Consider the following 18500-nt stretch of genomic DNA (forward strand, 5'->3'; position numbering starts at 1 on the left):
TATAGGTAACTATACGGAAATATGTTTTTGAAGTGTAGATTAATGTGTATTAATTTGTTTTCAATGATAATATATTATATACGTAAATGTAATAAAGAAAACATAATAAAAATGACAATCATTAATAGCATAATATTATGACTTTAAATTTTAATTATATTCTAATAAAGATCGATATTATTATTTATCAATAAGTATTTTGTTATAAATCAGGTCAAGTACAAATATTGATAGGTACCTGAAATTACCAGTTGATTATAAAAGTAAGGACATCAGATGATTGTTCCAAAATTATTGTATTATGTTAAGATAAGTATCGTAAAGTACACACATTTTCTATTGGCTTTTGATAATTTTGTACGTAATGAAGAGTATTTATTATCATACAATTATATCATTATTAATGCCTATATGAATAGTATAAATATTATTGTAGGCTATATAGATATACGTATTTACGTATGTTGTTTTTCATATTAAAGATTTAATCTTATCGAACAATGTATTTAATGATTTATATTTTATTTTAAATCTAAAATATAAGTATGATAAGTGAAGTTTTAGATACAACAAAAGATATTAATTTCAAATAAACTATTCTATTTAAATTATCTAACCCAAGATTTTTTAAGCATCTTAAAGATATTAAACCAATAATAAATTTTATGAATTAATTAAATATTTAATAGACAATTGAAGGGTCGGCGGGAATAACGTGCTATGTAACACTTTTTCCGATTTTATTTTTTTTGCGGAATAACGTGCTATGAGTCTATCTCAATATATTTATAGAACCAGAAAATTCTTATCGTACATAATCATTGTGTATAAGTATAAACTTAGAAACCGGCGATTTGTTGATAGTTAAAACGTGCTATGTATCATTCACAGTCATTTGACACGCCACGCGACGTATTGACATTCGCGATCCAAATATAAGATTTTAATTATTTAAATATGTACAAAAATGATTTAATTTAATATTGTAATTTTATTTATAAGGACTAGATAATAAAAACATGTGCAAATATAATATTTTAATTTTTTTAAACATGTATAAAAATGATTATGTTTAAAGTTGGAAGAACGTGCTACGTGCAGTCCAAATAATATTTAAATGAAATAATATAAGTTATTTTGTTTTTACTTGATACTGAACAATTTTCAAATTGTTACATAGCACGTTATTCCCGCCAACCCTTCAATTTATACCAGTATTACCAAACAACACCGGTTTAATGAATTTTTTATGGAAATGATTATAAGCATGATAACGAAGATTATAAGAACATCAAACAAAAAATACACGTAAAACCATTCATTTTAGAGGTCAAAAGTTAGTATTATAGTGATTTTTTTTATGTTCAAATTAGATAATATCATGTAGGTATTTAAAATTAACACTCATTTTACTGAATTATGTTATTTTGTCAATTCAACTTGTAAACAAAAATTATGTGTAACGTTGTTGTATAATTTTGTAAAATTTATTTTAGAATATTATAATGTGTACATTATACTTAATTTATTGAAAATAACTAATTGTATTATACAACAAATTAACTATTTATATTATAATTTAAAATTAGTGTATTTTAAGCAAATAAAAAGTAGATTTAAAAATATTATTGATTTATAGGTCACATTAAAAAAAAATGATTAATATAATTTAAAATTTAAAATGTAATAATTACAATTTTTTAATAATCGATAAAAAAAATGATTTTAAATAAATAAGTGTAAATTAATTATAAACGTATCAAAAAAAAATAGTTGTCAGTAAGGCATACATCTAACGCATTTATAATAATTTTAACTAATACTATTACTTTCAAATTGCCTGTAGCTTTTGAATACATTGTAATAACTGTTAAAAAAATAGAAGCAATCACTAATTATCAAATATAGCTCGGCTATTTTAAGGCTAACCAAGTCTCGTCATAATCATTATTTGAATTTAATGATAAAAATATCATTTTGGATGTTTAATTAAAAATATGATTTAAAATTATTAAAACAGCGGTTGAGAAATAAGATTACAAGATGAAAGTAAGAAATACAAATAGGCTGTAAGTACTGTAAGTACTTAATAAAGAAGCATTCTTTATTTTTTAATTTAGACTCAAGTAGAGGCAAAATTTGTTTTTTTTTTTAGTCCTTAACCGAATGATTATATCAAGTATTATATATATATATATATATATATGATACGAATGAAACATTTAATATATAAATAGCTTGATTTTCAAATAGACAATATTATACAGTAGTTGTAATAAATATATACGCGAATATACGTCATAATACGAATGGTAATTAAATTGATGTAATCATTATTAATTAATACAACTATAGTGTTTAATATGTTTAAAAATAAATAAACGTATAAAGTATATTAAATTATAAAAATTAATTGATAATTTTTTTCTTATATTTTTTTTTTATATAAACCATACAAAGTATACTAGTTTTTGAAAATAATCAAATTATTTTTGTTTTATTATTGATTATGTTTTATTAGCAAAATATGATTTTTACAAAACAAAATATAAATAATTACAATAAACCTATTAAGTACATTGAATTATCGATTGAATATGTTGAAAAATATTATGGACCACGGTTTAATGAGAAAAATTCAACATGTATAATTATCTTTTCAGTGAGATTGTAGTGTTTACAGAATAAGATATAATGCATCTAGTATCTTATTTCATTTATATACCTATGTCATGAATAATTATGAATTGTACCTAACGATTTTTCACAGATTGAAACTATGAATTAGTAAAGAATTAAAGGGGTCCAATACCTACACCCCGTGTGTAAAATGAAAGGAACACTAGTAAGGACTCGGCTGTTTGCTATACTCGAGTTGTTAATTTTACATTGTTCTTGCAGCAGAAATAATATATGCCCTGCGGGAAGCACTTTTGGTCATTGACGAATCCTTTTGCTCTAGCTCGCATCCCTGCTCGCATCCCCATATAATATATCTTTACTGACTAGAATCAAAAGAAATTAAATCATCCCACCATTGTCATAGGACCCGGAATTAATAATCCAGTCCGTTGTTTTCTTAGGCCATTTTTATGCAAAACGATCCGCGACGCATTACACTCGTCGCCGTCTCTCCTCTCTCTACTTAATATAACCAAACATACACATTGTGGGAACCCGAAACTCTCTTTGACAATATTAATAGCACTCAATATTTACCATCAATATTTGCATGCCGAGTACAAGCCGCGGCCGGCACTTAAATATATGCACAGGCTTTGTGTTTATACGAAATTTTCGCACCCTGCGGTTATGTTTTGATATTCTAATCAATCGATTAACAGGCACACCGCGCCCGAAGGGTTGTTCGCCCCAGAAATCCTTTCATACGTATTATTTTCGATTTCATTTTTATTTATTATATTGTAACCGAACACTGCTAATGTGACAGATATCGATGACAACATTTGTCAAATAACGAAAATACGTCGAGATCATAATTACGTTCGATTATGATAATTTAATACAATAATAATAACAATATAAATGTGGTTCACATAAAGACCGTAAAAGTGCAAACACCTTAATTAACTATCACCATAATTCTAATACGTAAAAATAAATACAACTTTAAGGTTTTTTTCGACGGCATGCCGATATTATTTTTATTGCATAAATAACTTATAAATCCGTCCGATTATTTAATATTAAGTCGTTGAACAATTCATTGAACTAAAGTATGTAATAATATTGTATAAATATAACGTTTTACTCGAGTACCAAACTTATTTCATTGGAGTTATTTTTAAAAATCATCATTCAAAATTATTTATAAAGTTCGATGTTTTTTTATTGAAAGATAAAAGCGTAAATGTTTTTATGTAATCAATCTAAAAATTAAATTTTAATAACAATTTTATTATAAACATTCCATTATCAACTATGAGAATTTTTTATCGTAGGTAATTATTGAGATATTTTAAAATATATTTGAATTTAGAGAACATATTTTTTAAATTAAAATATTTTTTTATGATTTTATAAGCTATAAATAATAAAATTACTTGACTAATTTAATCAGTAAATATGTGTTATGGAAAATTTTTTTTAATCTCATTTTATAGTAGAGTAAATCATAATCATATAATATATAATATAATGTGTTGATTTCACATTTGACTTTTTTTTTTTTATTCGTCCCCAGTAACAGACCTATCACAACTCTGCCACCACACACAGCAAAAACTGCATTGGACGATCGGAAACGTGTTATTTTTTCAATGCAAAAAAAAAATTCTTGCAGATGATATACAATAAGCTTTTTTTCACTTTCAGGATTTTTTTTGTTTCGTTTGTATTTTACTTATAATACGTATAAATAAAAAAACTCATACAAATATGTATTCACATTAGACACCTAAAGAGACCCTTTTCAAACCCGACTGAAATATTTCGACGACACAGCTAGTCCGTGTATGTCCGTCGACAAGTTCGCAGCGGGCACAGCGATGCCGGAAAGGATCGAGTAAAAAAATGTTGGCTCTTAAAAAGGGATCATATTCACTTTGTTCCATTCAGTGTCGGTTGTGCGTATTGTTTCTTCGGGTCAAAAATTGCGTATCGGAAACTATAAACCACTCTACAGGACAGCATTTAACGAGGTAATACACATTACATTTATATATTGGGGTGGTCTTTTGGGTTTTATATCGGAAGAAAAGAAAGGCGAATTGAATGAAAAAAAAAATCTATAAAAATCGTCTCTGTAATCATGTTGTAAACGCCGTCGTCACGGGGAGTACACAGGTTCTGTGTATAAAAATATTTACTGAATACAAGCATATCGATATTGGCCTACAAATTGATCGAGGGTCCACAGATCGCATACAATTGGTTCATTCATGATTTCGATTAAATAATGTTCAATGGACTGGCGGTTAGTGCGAATTGAATAACACAAACAAATAAATATTAACAACAAGAAAAAATAACAAATTGTATAGTGGTGTACACGGAACGACTACTGTAATACAAAATTGACCCATAAGTGTGAGGTCTTCTTTTGTATAGTAACAAATACTTAAAATATTTATTTTGTACGTGTTAAATATTTGTTATGTAATAGAAACAGAAATATATTTTACTAAAAAAAAAAAACATATTGCTGTTAGAATAATAAATCAAGTAAAAATAAAAGTGCCATTTAAGATTTATTCAGTAGATAGAATATGAAAAATGTTACTGTTTATTAGATATAAAATACAATAATGAGCACACGAAATAGTAATAAATATGACATAAAATTTATTTATTTAACTTAATTATAGTTGATCATGGGTAATTATTAAAAGAAAAAACTAAATGTACAGCATTGTAAAATATCATAATTGCTGACTGTAGATCAGGTTGAAATTTAAAAGAGGATCATATTACAAAATACACGGGCTCACCGGTACAATAATTTGAGGAAACTGATAATTTTGCTTAAGTAGTCAAACATATTTTGTTTTTTTTTTTTTATTTGTTCCGAGTTACGCTAGATTGACAGTTTTTGTAAAAATGCATAATTTACCGATTAAATATTCCGGGAAAATGAATGTAAAAGAATAAAATCTAAATGGAACTCAAGAGTAGAAAGTTAGCAAAAAAAAATAATAATTATTTTATTTTATTATTGTTTGAATCATATTATATTTTAGAAAAACTCATAATGTTTGGCATACTTAACAAATAGAAAATAATAGAATACTACCTACTATAAAAGTGTATGTAGACAGTATATTTATGTTATATAAAGATTGATTAGGCTGTGTTTTTTCAAGTTGAAATCGACACGACAATACACGACGGTGAACCGAATTAAAAATTAATTTAGATACGGCATGAATCCGTTTTTCAAACTCGTTTAAGTTCAGCTGTTCAAAGTCAACACATGTGTAATGATATACCTATACACTACGATGTATGATGACGGGGTTGAAACGAGATCAAAAACAAAAAAAAAAAAGTAGAAAAAAAAATCAGTTACGTCTAACGGTCTTGGTAATTTTTTTCGTCCAAAAAAAAAAACGAGTTAAAAAAAATTCCCCGAAATTTATGCGTTGGATTCATCCTAAGACAAAAAAAAAAAAAAACGTGTTGTGTAATACCCATCCCCTTGGAAGGGTATGTGGAGCTCGAAAAAAAAATTAAAAAAAAAAGAGCCACAAGGTGTGTACAAATATAATAGAAAGTAAAGACAAAAAAAAAAAATGGTGTATATGTATATAAATAAAAAAATACTCCCATGGCCCATGACCATTAGTAAAAAAAACATATACATACGCAAAGGCATCCTTTTGTTTAGGCAACGGGGGCCGACTACGTAGTAATTTGCATAGTTAACCCTCTCGAGTCGCGAGCTCGGCGTGTTCCCATCGCTCGGCACTTGTGTGCGGCGGCTCGGCATTTGCATAAGCCTCCGGGCGCGGCCAACCGGTTGCGCGATTGTTTTTTACACATTATTCAAATGCCCGGTGTGTGTGTGTGTGTGTGTGTGTGCATTATAATATATTTTATTATTATTATTTTTTTTTTACACCCGGTAATACGCGCGCACACGCATTATACTCTACCTAGGTATATACCAGCGGTGCGCGTACGTGACTGTAGTAAGTATATGTGCGGGTATGTACACCGCGAGTGGACCGAAAAAATCTCATTTTTTACGACCAGATACAAATATCCTGACGATGTTAAATAATAATAATAATAATAATAATAATAATAATAAAATAAATAGAAACCGTAGAAGAGGGTGCGGCGGTACTATACTATACGCGGCGTATTACGACGACGATGATTATTGTTCTATGCGCGTTGCAATGTGCATATTGCGCGTACTGTATAATATTATTATTATGTATGTGTGTGTGTGTATGTATGTATTGTGATGTGCGCGGGGTGAAAAACGCGAGCGGGGTCGGATAAGACGGAATGGGAAATAAAAAAAAAAGCTTAAAAAAAAAGCAAGCCACCTTACCCCCTACCCCCACCGGCATCGGGTGCACATCATTTACGTGTACCTATATATACGGTGTACACAGTCACATCTCTTGCATATTAAATACGCGTTTCTCTTTCACGGCCGCGAGTCTCCACGGGGGTTTGTAATTATTACGTGCGTACGACGACGAGCGGGGATGAGCCGGATAGATTTTTTTTTCACTTCTATTTATTTATATGTATTTATTTTTTGTTTTTATTCATCGCAAGTCCGTTACACTAAAATCTCACGGACTCGAATTATTAAGATGTGCCCCGCGCACCAACCATTGCATACGGTGCCCGCCGGGTACCGTTTTTTATTTATATTTTTTTTTTTGCGTTTTTGTCTTAACGGCTTCTACTGTGTGTGTACGACATTACATACTAGCAACTACTTACACCGTGTGTGTGATATGCACTTACATATTATAATGACACGTCAAGTGCTGTGCGAGCGACCGACGATACCACGGATTATATTATTATATGACAAATTTATACGCATATACACATGCCAACGAGCAATGACGATAGTTTTCTTCTTATATATATTACCATTATTATTATGCACGACGTTTTTTTATTTTCAAATTTTTTATTCGTCCGTTATACGGAAGTCGGTTAAACGAAAGGGTACGGAGATTATTTTTTTTTTTGCATTTCGATCACAAATAACGGATTCGGGGAAAGAAATCAAAAAAAAAAAAAAAAACAGAAAATGAGAAAAAAATATTATGCACTCCGTTCATAATACTATTTAATAACTTTTAATCCAAACGATTTAAAATCATATCTGAAATATCGAAAAATTGGTCATGATTTTGTGCGCCTTTTACGTAATTTTATTTTATTCGCAAATAGTACAACTTGTTTGTCCAATGTTTTTAAATACATGTAATACATGTACTTCCAATACTAATTGAAAAAAATTGAGATTTCTCACGAAATTAGCCATGACGTGAATATAAAGTTGAAGAAAAAACTTGATATCTAATAAGAATCTATATACGAATGAATATCTAAAAAAAGACATTTGTATATCAATTAATTGGAGGTTGAAATAAATAAATATTTATTTAAATTAATTCATAGTAACTACGTCATTTTGAGCACGATAATAATCTGAAAATAGGTCGATACTAGAGGTTGTTTAATAAAAAAAAAACTAAAACATTGCATGTAATAACTCTTAATTAACTACCTAATATATTATATTATTCTGAATGAAAAAATATATATTTTGATATTATATGCATTGACTTTTTAAAATTATTCACTTATTTAATTAATTATCAAAAAGAAATAACTGGTTTAGAGTATCAATTGAAAATCTAAATGGTTTAAAGTTTAAACAGTTTTTAATTAATGTAATTTATACTACAATAATTATCTGCATAATAAATCATTTTTTCGAAAACCAATGTTTTACCAGTATCAATATTTTCTATTTAATTACATATTTATTTTATTAATCATAAAAACAGAAACTCAGATTATTATCTTCAAAGCCAATCATTCTAAACAGCATCTTAATTCTTGGCAGACTATTCAAACAAACAAATATTTGAACCTCTCATCATTTTAGTGTTAACATTAAATGTATATAAAAAATTACTTAACTCTGGTATCGTTTTATTATTGCAATTATTATACATGTTTTTTTTTTATGTATAATATATATATATATAATGGTTGATACTTTAATCACTATTTTTTCTCATATGTAAACTTTATTCTAACTGTAACTACCAATATAAAAAATTCACCTACACATAATTAAACTAAAAATAAAAACAATTTACAACTTAATAGATATTTTTTATCAAGTAATAATTCATCTAGGTTTGCTAACTCACGTACACAAGATAATAATAATATTTTGAATTTGAACGTAAGAATCTCGTATTTGACGCGGGTTTCATGGACTATTAACGATTTATTGATAGTTTTTATAATTTTTTTCTAGGCAGTTTTTTTTAATAATTATTTAAAATTTTCAAGTTTTGACGTTACTGAAATAAATTTGTTTTCTATTTTCCTTTTATTTTTTTTTTTTACCCAATAAGCCTCTGCTACTAATAAAAAAAAAAAAATTGTAATACCAAAAGTTCTAAGATACTATTAAAGAAGAAACATTACTATAGAATTTAAATATAATAAACTTAAAAAATTAATTGTGTAAACAATTGTGATTATAAATTTTGATTTAATTTTTAATCAAAGTGGGCTAAACGTATAGAAATTATTATAAAACATATTAATTATTACCGCATATAATGGAATCAATTCTTTAGATAGTCAACACTTTAAATTAAAATATATTAAGAATATAAAATTGAAATTTATATTTATCAAAAACTTATACATAACTTATACAGTTCTATAGTTAAGCTTCAGTGAGCTTTAATTTTAATGGTAAATTTATTTTAATAAACCATACAAAATGGCTTTTATGTAAAAATGTGTTAGGGTCTTTACTGCCATTGAAATATAATCACAAATACTATAAATTCTTACCATCGTTTAACTTCGATAACAAAGTTTAGGCTGTTGATATTATAATCTACGAGTAAAGTATAGAATTCCAAACGAATTTATTAAAACTTTCTGACATCACTTCAATGAACAAATGCACACACAAACTGTAGGTATATGTAACGAAATATAACACGGTGGATAACATTGTGCAGTTGGATGCACTCGTATTTAAAATCGATTCTTATGATTAGTATTAAAATTCATTTTGATTTACTAAAAAATTATTAAACGATAATTTCATTCCTACAGCGGCTTATAATTATTATTACAATGTTAATAATTTGTTTTACTACAGATGTTTTCAATCAGTCGACAATCACAATATAATGTAGGTGTATAACTGGTTCAAAAGAAAAAATACCGATTCGATTAATTTCAGTCAAAAATTAGTTATGTATGATTATATTTTTGTTCACGGTTTAATAATCTTTGACGAAAAAAAATAATAATAACGCGATACGAATACGATACGATAATGTGTATACGAATCGTATAAACAACGCAATATAGTTACCGACTCACCATATTTTAATACAATGAGTCGCCACTATTACGGTGTGTATATTTTAATATCACAATATATAGTTTTTCATTCGTGTTATTATATTGGCGTCAGTAGTTTCTTAATTTTGGAAAGATAGCCGCGGTAATACGGTTCTCACGATTGTTGGCTATCACGAGCACGTAACCATGGTATAAATAAGATATATATATATACATCAGACAGACTTGGAATTTTATTTTCGTACGGGCCTACGGGAATCTTAAACGTTATAAAGGTCCGCCGGGAACGTGTGAAGGATGTGTTTTTTTCCAGTCTCCGCGGAACGAGGTTTTAAATGTTTTTCAACAAATATTCGAAAACCATAAATTAATATTATGTTGTTATTATTATAGACTGTATATAGTATTATATAACCGAAAATTGCGATTGGGTGAGCTAATCTACACGTTGGAGTTCTGATGCGTGGCGAAGTTACCCTAAAGTCCCTACGCCGATCCACAAAGGAGTATAGGGCTGTTACGAAACGAATCGTATAGTCGACTTAAATACTCTTAATACTAATAACATTGAAGTCGACTCGGGTTTAATTTGCATAATAGACGCATCGGTAATAACGACATGTATAATTTATGCACACATCGTTGTATTATATTACGGTTATTCGGGTATCGTAGATCGAGCGGAGAGTTCATCGCTTACAACGTTGGGTTTCAAGTCAATAGACATCGAATAACGTACCTAGGTACAACTGTACGTAACTGAAATTTTTAAGGTTTAACGCTGAGAAAAATATCAAAAGTCATAAAAATTTTTTTTTTCTTCTAATTACTACCAGAACTCCGTGGCGACTGTACAGAGCTTAAACGTTTTTAAACCATTAAATAAACCGATCGTTAAACATTCACACCGTACCCGCAGACATCTGTTTTCGTTAACGATCTGCTTTTAGCCGAACGAGATAATTTTCAAATGAACTGGAAAAATTCGCCAAAGTGCCTTCGACTAACGAAAGGCCTCTTCGCCAATCAACCCGACGCCCTTTGTTCAGCACTTGCGCGCATGTTGTAAATAATTATTTTTTAGACCGCCCAATGACGTGATTAAAGTTAAAAAAAAAAAAAAAAAAAACCCGTAATAATTAAATTCAAATAACTCGTTGCGACGATACCATCGTAATTCGAGACAGCGGTTAAGCCATTAAGTAAAATGTCTATTGATTATTATTTATCAGGGAACACCGACCTAAGTCGGGTAAAAAAGTAGTAGAGAAAAAAAAAAAACAAACTCGTTTACGAGTGTTGATATTGTCGTCAAAGCAAAATATGATGGCGTAGGTAGGTACTCACCACGTCTACGGCCGGCGTGTTCCACATGTAGTGCATGGCGTTGGCCGGATCGGCTGGGTGATGGTGGTGGTGCGGGTGATGGTGATGGTGATGTGTGGCCGCGGCGTTGTTCATGTGCTCGGCCATCATGGACATCCAGTGCACCAGTCCGGTGCCGCCCGCCCCGGTGGCCGCGCCACCTTGCTGCTGTAGGTGTTGCGGGTGGACGGCCGACCCGACACCGCCGACGCCACACTTGTTGCCGTTCAAGTGGCTGCTGCTGTTGTTATTGTTGTTGTTGTTGTTGTTGTTATTGTTGTTGCTGCTACTGTTGTTGTTGTTGTTGTTCAGGCTACCGGCGCCGGGGCCCAAAGTCTGACCACCGGCCACGGCCAGGTTATTTTGCTGCTGCTGTTGCTGTTGTTGGAGCTGCTGTTGTTGCTGCTGTTGTTGCTGTTGTTGCTGCTGTTGCTGCTGCTGCTGCTGTTGCTGCTGCTGCTGCTGTGCCTGTTGCTCCGGTGACGGCCACAGGAAAGCCGCCTTCTGTCGGAAACGAAAAAAATTCATCAAGAACATAATTCATAATAATGCGAGCGACAAAATTATTATTATTATTATTATTATTATTATATTGTACACGGAAAGTCGGCAGGGAATTTTTTTTTTTTTTTTGGGGGGGGGGGGGGGGGGGGGGGGTTTATTTTTTTTTTTGGGGGGGGGGGGGGGAGAGGGGCTATTATAAACGACAAAAACACGAAGCGAATAATGTTTAAGTCGAATAAAATATTTTCGAACCGTTAACGCCAAACTTTCATTTTCGAATTCCATTCGCGTTACCTATTTTATGGGCGCTAGTGCGCACGGTTCAGCTGTATAGGTGCTTTAAATCGCATACAAACGTCGCCACTATTAAATTTCTAATATTGCGAGGTTATTTTTTTTCCCCGGCATATTATTCTTTGTTGTACCTACGCCGTGGAAAAATTTATAAAAAAATATACACCTATACATGCAATAACGCAGACGAGTTATTTTTGCTCCGGCGCGCATACGGTTTGCCCATTTCACCATAAATTGCGCATTACAACTGCAACGTTGACGTTTTTCATTTTCGAAAGGTGCACCTCCTCCTTCAATGGGCATGGGGTTTTATTTTGAATGCGACTGCCGCGTTACCTATGTAGGCTATATATCGTGATCTACGAACCACTAACTGTGTATTTTAATAGATTTAATGTGTATAAACATATGTGAAACACTCTCGTGCTCGACCAATAAGTAATTTATATTTCGTTTATAATTTATTCTTTTTAACAAGTGGTACTGTTACCTATATGCAATAAAAAAAAATAAATAAATAAATAAATATCAATGAACTACTCACGGTTCACACACTGGTATTAATTTTTGTGAACGCTGATAAAGTGTGGAAAGTTACAAAAGACGAGTACCTACCTATACCTATAATCAGCTAAATAAAATAAGTTTAAGACTAATTCAATGCAATAATATTGCTAAGGTAATTTATTGTTATTGTATAGTCAAATATGTGGGTGTTGATGTTTGCAAAACCGGAGTAAATTTATTTATGCCGTCCATAACTATTATAGTATAATTATTCTTCGTTATAATAATTTTTTACCGATTTAAAAAAAACATTTATAATTTTATTATGAAAGAAATCATTAATTTATAGGCAAGCACGTCATTACTACACATAATACACGTATAATAAAACAAATATTTCAAAATAATATATATATATACACCATAGTATATTTCATAAACTTCTAATAATAATGCCAATTAATATTAAAGATCGATTTCAACAACTAATGAAAAATAAATATGTATGTATATAAACATATTATCTTAGTAATATATAGTTGCGCTCTCGGGATACTAATAAATAATATTACCAATTAAATAAAGGTATATCCGTGAGTAAATAGTGAAGACCTAAATGTATAGTTTTGTTAATTATAAATATTTTTCAATACTTAAGTATTTAAATACGGGGTTTGGATTGATTTTGAAATGTATACTAATCGAAATAACTTAATGTCAATAAATAAATTAACATGATAAGCTATACAACTTTTAAAACTTTGTATTTAATATTATTTTATTTTGTAAATACAAAGACTGTATTCCAGCAACAGCGTAATTTACAATTTCAGCTTTCAATCATTTTTCTCTAATAGCACTATAATCATTTTGACATTTTATAAAACTAATAAAAAAATCTCCTTTACCACGAAGGCTTATTATGTGTTGCACACTTAAAAATATAAATACATCAATCTTATGTTTATTCATTATAAATGTATACACACATATTTATTATAGTTTAATGTTTCAACAGTCGGAACAATTAGACTCTAATGTTCTTAAAATTGTATTCATGTTCATTTAAGGAATTCGTCGATTACTTGACACGACATTATTATTGAATATTTATTTCTCATGTCAAATGGACACACGCGTACATCTAGTTAAAATATATATATAGGCTTATGTTTGGAAAAAAAACAGCTTATATGTATATGTTGTTCAACACGTGTAGATGCTGAAACGTCGAGTTAGCATCGTTTAATATAATAATTTTACTTTCGAAGCAAATTTATATTCTTGTATACTTAAATAATATATTATCTGTCTTGGTTTTGAATAGTAGTACATACTAAATACAACACAATACAATATAATACAATTGATAGCAATGCGTAATAACTATATTTTGTGGAATTTTAATTTCTTAAAAAGGATTATGAAAACTAAAAACGCCATATTAATTTATAATTATAATATACATATTATGCCAAAGAAGAAAAGGTTAAAGTTAATTATAAAAAAAATAAAAATATTTAATGTTTTTATCGCATAATATACGGGTCCCGTATTTAATATTAGTAGATAGTGTAAATATAAAAGATAAATACAACAATATTATATAGGTGTAAGGTGTATAGAAAAAAATAAAATTGATTGGAAAATTTTGTTTAAACACCTATATTTCAAGTAGTATGTAGCAACTTTTTCCTTAAAAAAACTTTAATCATCCGAATTTTTGTAGTTCGTGTTTATATTATATACTTAATATATAATATAATATAACATTTGTATTCGAATATATTGGCTAAATCTTTGATTTTTGTATTTCTTAATAATAAGCGACACATGGTCATTTCCTACAAAAGTTTCGAATAAAACGGGTTTAACGTTAAGGACTTTGACCTAGTTTGTAAGTTATGAGTTTATGACTTTTGGTTATTTCTGTAACCAGTCGACATGAAACTTTTAAAGAGTCGGACAAAGTTTAGTCTAATAACACTGCTGCAATTCTTTTGAATGAAGATAGCAATTTAGTGAGCACGCATAACGGATAGGTGCATAATATATTATTATATATCTTTGAATTGTACACAATAATTTTTATAATTTCATAAATATGTTTAATATACGAGTAGGAGGTACCGACTTTTATGACGCGAATTTTTTATGTAGTTGATTAGGAATTCATTTTTAAAGATAAAATTACATACTACATAATATTACGCTGTAATCAGATTGTTACAATAATATTGTATAAACATTTAGCTGTGTGAGTATTGCTAATAAAAGGTAAATTTCAGAAAATTCACCAGTTTGAAAAGTACATTAAAATCTTATTCGTTTCATAATTGAATGTTAAAAATGTAATGTGTCTAAACATTAAAAACCAATAATATAAACCACAATAAGAATTAAACCCGTAACTATACCGAATTAAGTAATTTATTAATAATTAGTGATATATTCATGAAATTTTACTATGTAAGTACTATATAATATACAATATACCATAGTACTATGTAGATACAAATCATTATACTCGCCATTGTCGTATATAATTTATATGATATTGCGAATTTTATAGAAGTAATTTAATATTTCGCTATCCGAACGACACTATATTATACGTATATCTATATCGCGTTTTATTTTGTTTATCACAATTGCAATACTAATACAAATACAATAAAAAATGTAATCAAGTTATCGAGTTCTCTATATTACGTTCACATCGTATAATCTATTACGTAAATAAATATTATGTCGTGATGGTTTTATAAATAGCCCACGATTGTTTGAATTTATCGTTGTTATACTATTATTAATGAATAGTGGTAAATTTAAATCAACATATTATTACCACAGACATTAATGATAATAGTATGTTATAAACTGTGTTATGTATTATGCTTCTAATGTTGATTAAGTTTTCGACTGGATATTCGAATACAAAAAACGTCGGTCAAAAGAATTCCGTAATGGACGTCACATAACGAAAGAATTTTCATACGCGACAAAATTATACGAAAGACATAATATCATACGATTTTGTACATGCATAGGTCGATGACTTTATGGGAGTGAAATAATATGTAAATAAAGAGCCGCCTGTCTTAATAATATTATTTAATATACAATATAATATGTGGTGATCCCGTCAAAAAAAAAAATTAAAAAAATAGCCACACGCGATTACGGGAACAAACGCGACAATCCACACGCGTACCGAATAGACGCTCGTGTGCCCTTCTTATCATTTTTTTTTTCACGATAATGTTATACTATCGACCTTGGAAATGAAAACTATAATACGTCGTACACAGTGCACATACATAATATTATACGCATAACAGCTGCACGTGGAAGCACATATCAACCAGTTTCACGGTTAATTTTTATTTTATAGTAATTTTTTTTTTCCTACTGACTCTAGAAATCAATAAACGACATTGTACCAAAACAAACATCGTATTGTAGCTGACATCCAAACTCAGTTCAACCTCAGAACTTGCATGATAATTATTATTGTTATACTGAATAAACAAACAGTACGGACTAATTATTATTTTTCGAACGAGAACAATGTGAACTCGTTGAAACAGAAACGAGGCCAAACGAAACATTGTCTGATAGAATTAGGGGGGAAAAGGGGCTGACAAAATTGACTTACACATATTATTATAACGTAGAAGAATAGTTCTCACGTTTCGTTTCTTTAAAGAACGTAGGTACAGTAAAATCACGGAACGTATTAGGCACTTACATATACATTGTTTCAATTAAAATCAAAATTATTGCGATACAGACATTTAGTATCAGTTTAGGGATAAAAAATCTTTAGATCTGCCGCGCGATGTCAAATAATTATACTTGAAAAAACAATTTTTAAGTATTATTGTTGCTGAATCTCGAAGAAATACAACCACTCCAAAAGGCTAGCTAAATGTGATATTAGGTAGCATCATTCACCATTATTATGTATACATTTTTTTTTTTTTTTTACCATAAATTATATAAAAAAAAAAACAAGCATTAACCTGCAAGTCTATAATCAGTAATTTTAGGTCAGTCTCTTATAATTGAATTATAATGTTTTATATCTTTAATATACTACATTATTATTTATTATTCGTAAGAAATATTTATGAGTAAATAAATACCTAGCTGTACAATAGTTAATACAAACAAAAATAATATATTTTATCAAGATTTTGCTTGATACATTTTATTTGATGGCTTTTTTTTCTAACAAAGGTTTTAGATATTTTGTCATGGTTAATATAGTCATACAAATTGAATAAGTTTTTGTAATAAACGTTCCAGGAAAAATCTTAAAAACATCATCATTTAAATATTAAATTACCAAAATATATTTCTTTATGGTGCTTATAAATAAGTTATTGATAAATATCACATTGCTTTAGAGACTAATATTTTTAAATTTTAAACATATATACCAATTTTATATATAAATTTTATTTATAAATAATTGAATTCTTTTTTATTAATTTGAAGTATATATATATATATTATCATATATGAAATGAAATTTAAGGGAAAACTGACATTAAAATAAAACAAATGAATGATTTGAATATATTTTTCAACATTCAATATTATATTAAATAAATATTATGATACCAGTTAAAATATAAATAAACAATTTAAAATAATACCTAAATTACTTTAAATAAAAATGTATGGTTTGTGTGGTCAAATACAAAGCAGTATAATTAGTAATACAGATTTTTTTTGTTTTTATTATTAATTATTAATGATTACATTTTAAAAATGCATTTTCTAGTACTTTACTGCATAGTTGCACAATTTTATATTTTTTATTTTGCTATAATATCAATGTAATACTCATCGCTTTTATGTAAATGATGTCACGTTTAGTTTTCTTGCGTTTTAAAGTTAAAATTTAAATAAACATAAAAAATCAAAAACAAATATATTGACCCAAAATTCCTTATTTGAAAATGTTGGTTAAAATTGTTGTTTGTAATATAAAATAATAAGCTTGTTACCATAATAAAGTTTTAGTAATTTTTAAATTCAAAAGTGTATCTATTGAAATGAATAAATTAAAATAATATTAAATATTTTATAACATGTGATCGATCTATAATGAAAAAATCAAAAACTATGTTCAGTAAATGATGATGTTGTTTGTTGTTTTTCGTAACTATTGTGAAAAATAAAAAAATAGAAAACATGTTTCTCACTAGCGCTAAAAATAATTGAAAATAAGCCAGACAGACTGTTATGAGTATAATATATGCCTATATGATGTAGGTATCGATCGAGAACGAGATTTGCGGTTTATAATGATGACATACCGAGTCATCGAAAAAGAACATTTAACTCGCGACTTAAAAATAATCCTAGAAAAAAAAACCGTAATTTTTTACGTTAGAAGCAACACGCGTCCCCTCTTGTCGACGTTTGAATATTTAATTTATTTCTCTTTTCAGATGAACACGAATGACAATTAAAAAAAAAAAAAAAATGTTAACGTTTAAATATTGTATATAGATTATGATGAATGACGTAATTTTTTAGGCTGACGGTAAATCTAACAAGGCCCATTTTAAAATGTAGTATGCATAAAATACTATTCTTAAAACTTAATAATACGAATGTTTACATAAATATGAAATAGGTACCTAGTGCATTTAAATGAATTAAAGATTTTTCGGTGCGAATGAAAGAATGTTACTATCTCATTCGCGCAGGATAGAAAAGCAGACGAACTACAAGATTAAAAA

General features: G+C 28.6%; 1 protein-coding gene across 4 annotated transcripts in view; it reads right to left on the reverse strand.

The window, feature by feature from the left end:
• Positions 1-18500, reverse strand: part of LOC112596296 (zinc finger protein rotund-like) — a 163150-nt gene that overhangs the window by 97402 nt on the left and 47248 nt on the right. For 3 of the 4 annotated variants that reach the window (XM_025341891.1, XM_025341890.1, XM_025341892.1), the window contains exon 2: positions 11416-11937. In XM_025341891.1, the coding sequence (XP_025197676.1) occupies positions 11416-11937 (522 nt within the window). The remainder of the gene's footprint in view (positions 1-11415; positions 11938-18500) is intronic. The other variant, XM_025341894.1, reaches the window with a different exon arrangement.

Source organism: Melanaphis sacchari, unplaced genomic scaffold, assembly GCF_002803265.2.
Source record: "Melanaphis sacchari strain LSU unplaced genomic scaffold, SCAv2.0 Contig31_pilon_pilon, whole genome shotgun sequence".
NCBI classification, from domain to species: Eukaryota; Metazoa; Arthropoda; class Insecta; order Hemiptera; family Aphididae; genus Melanaphis; species Melanaphis sacchari.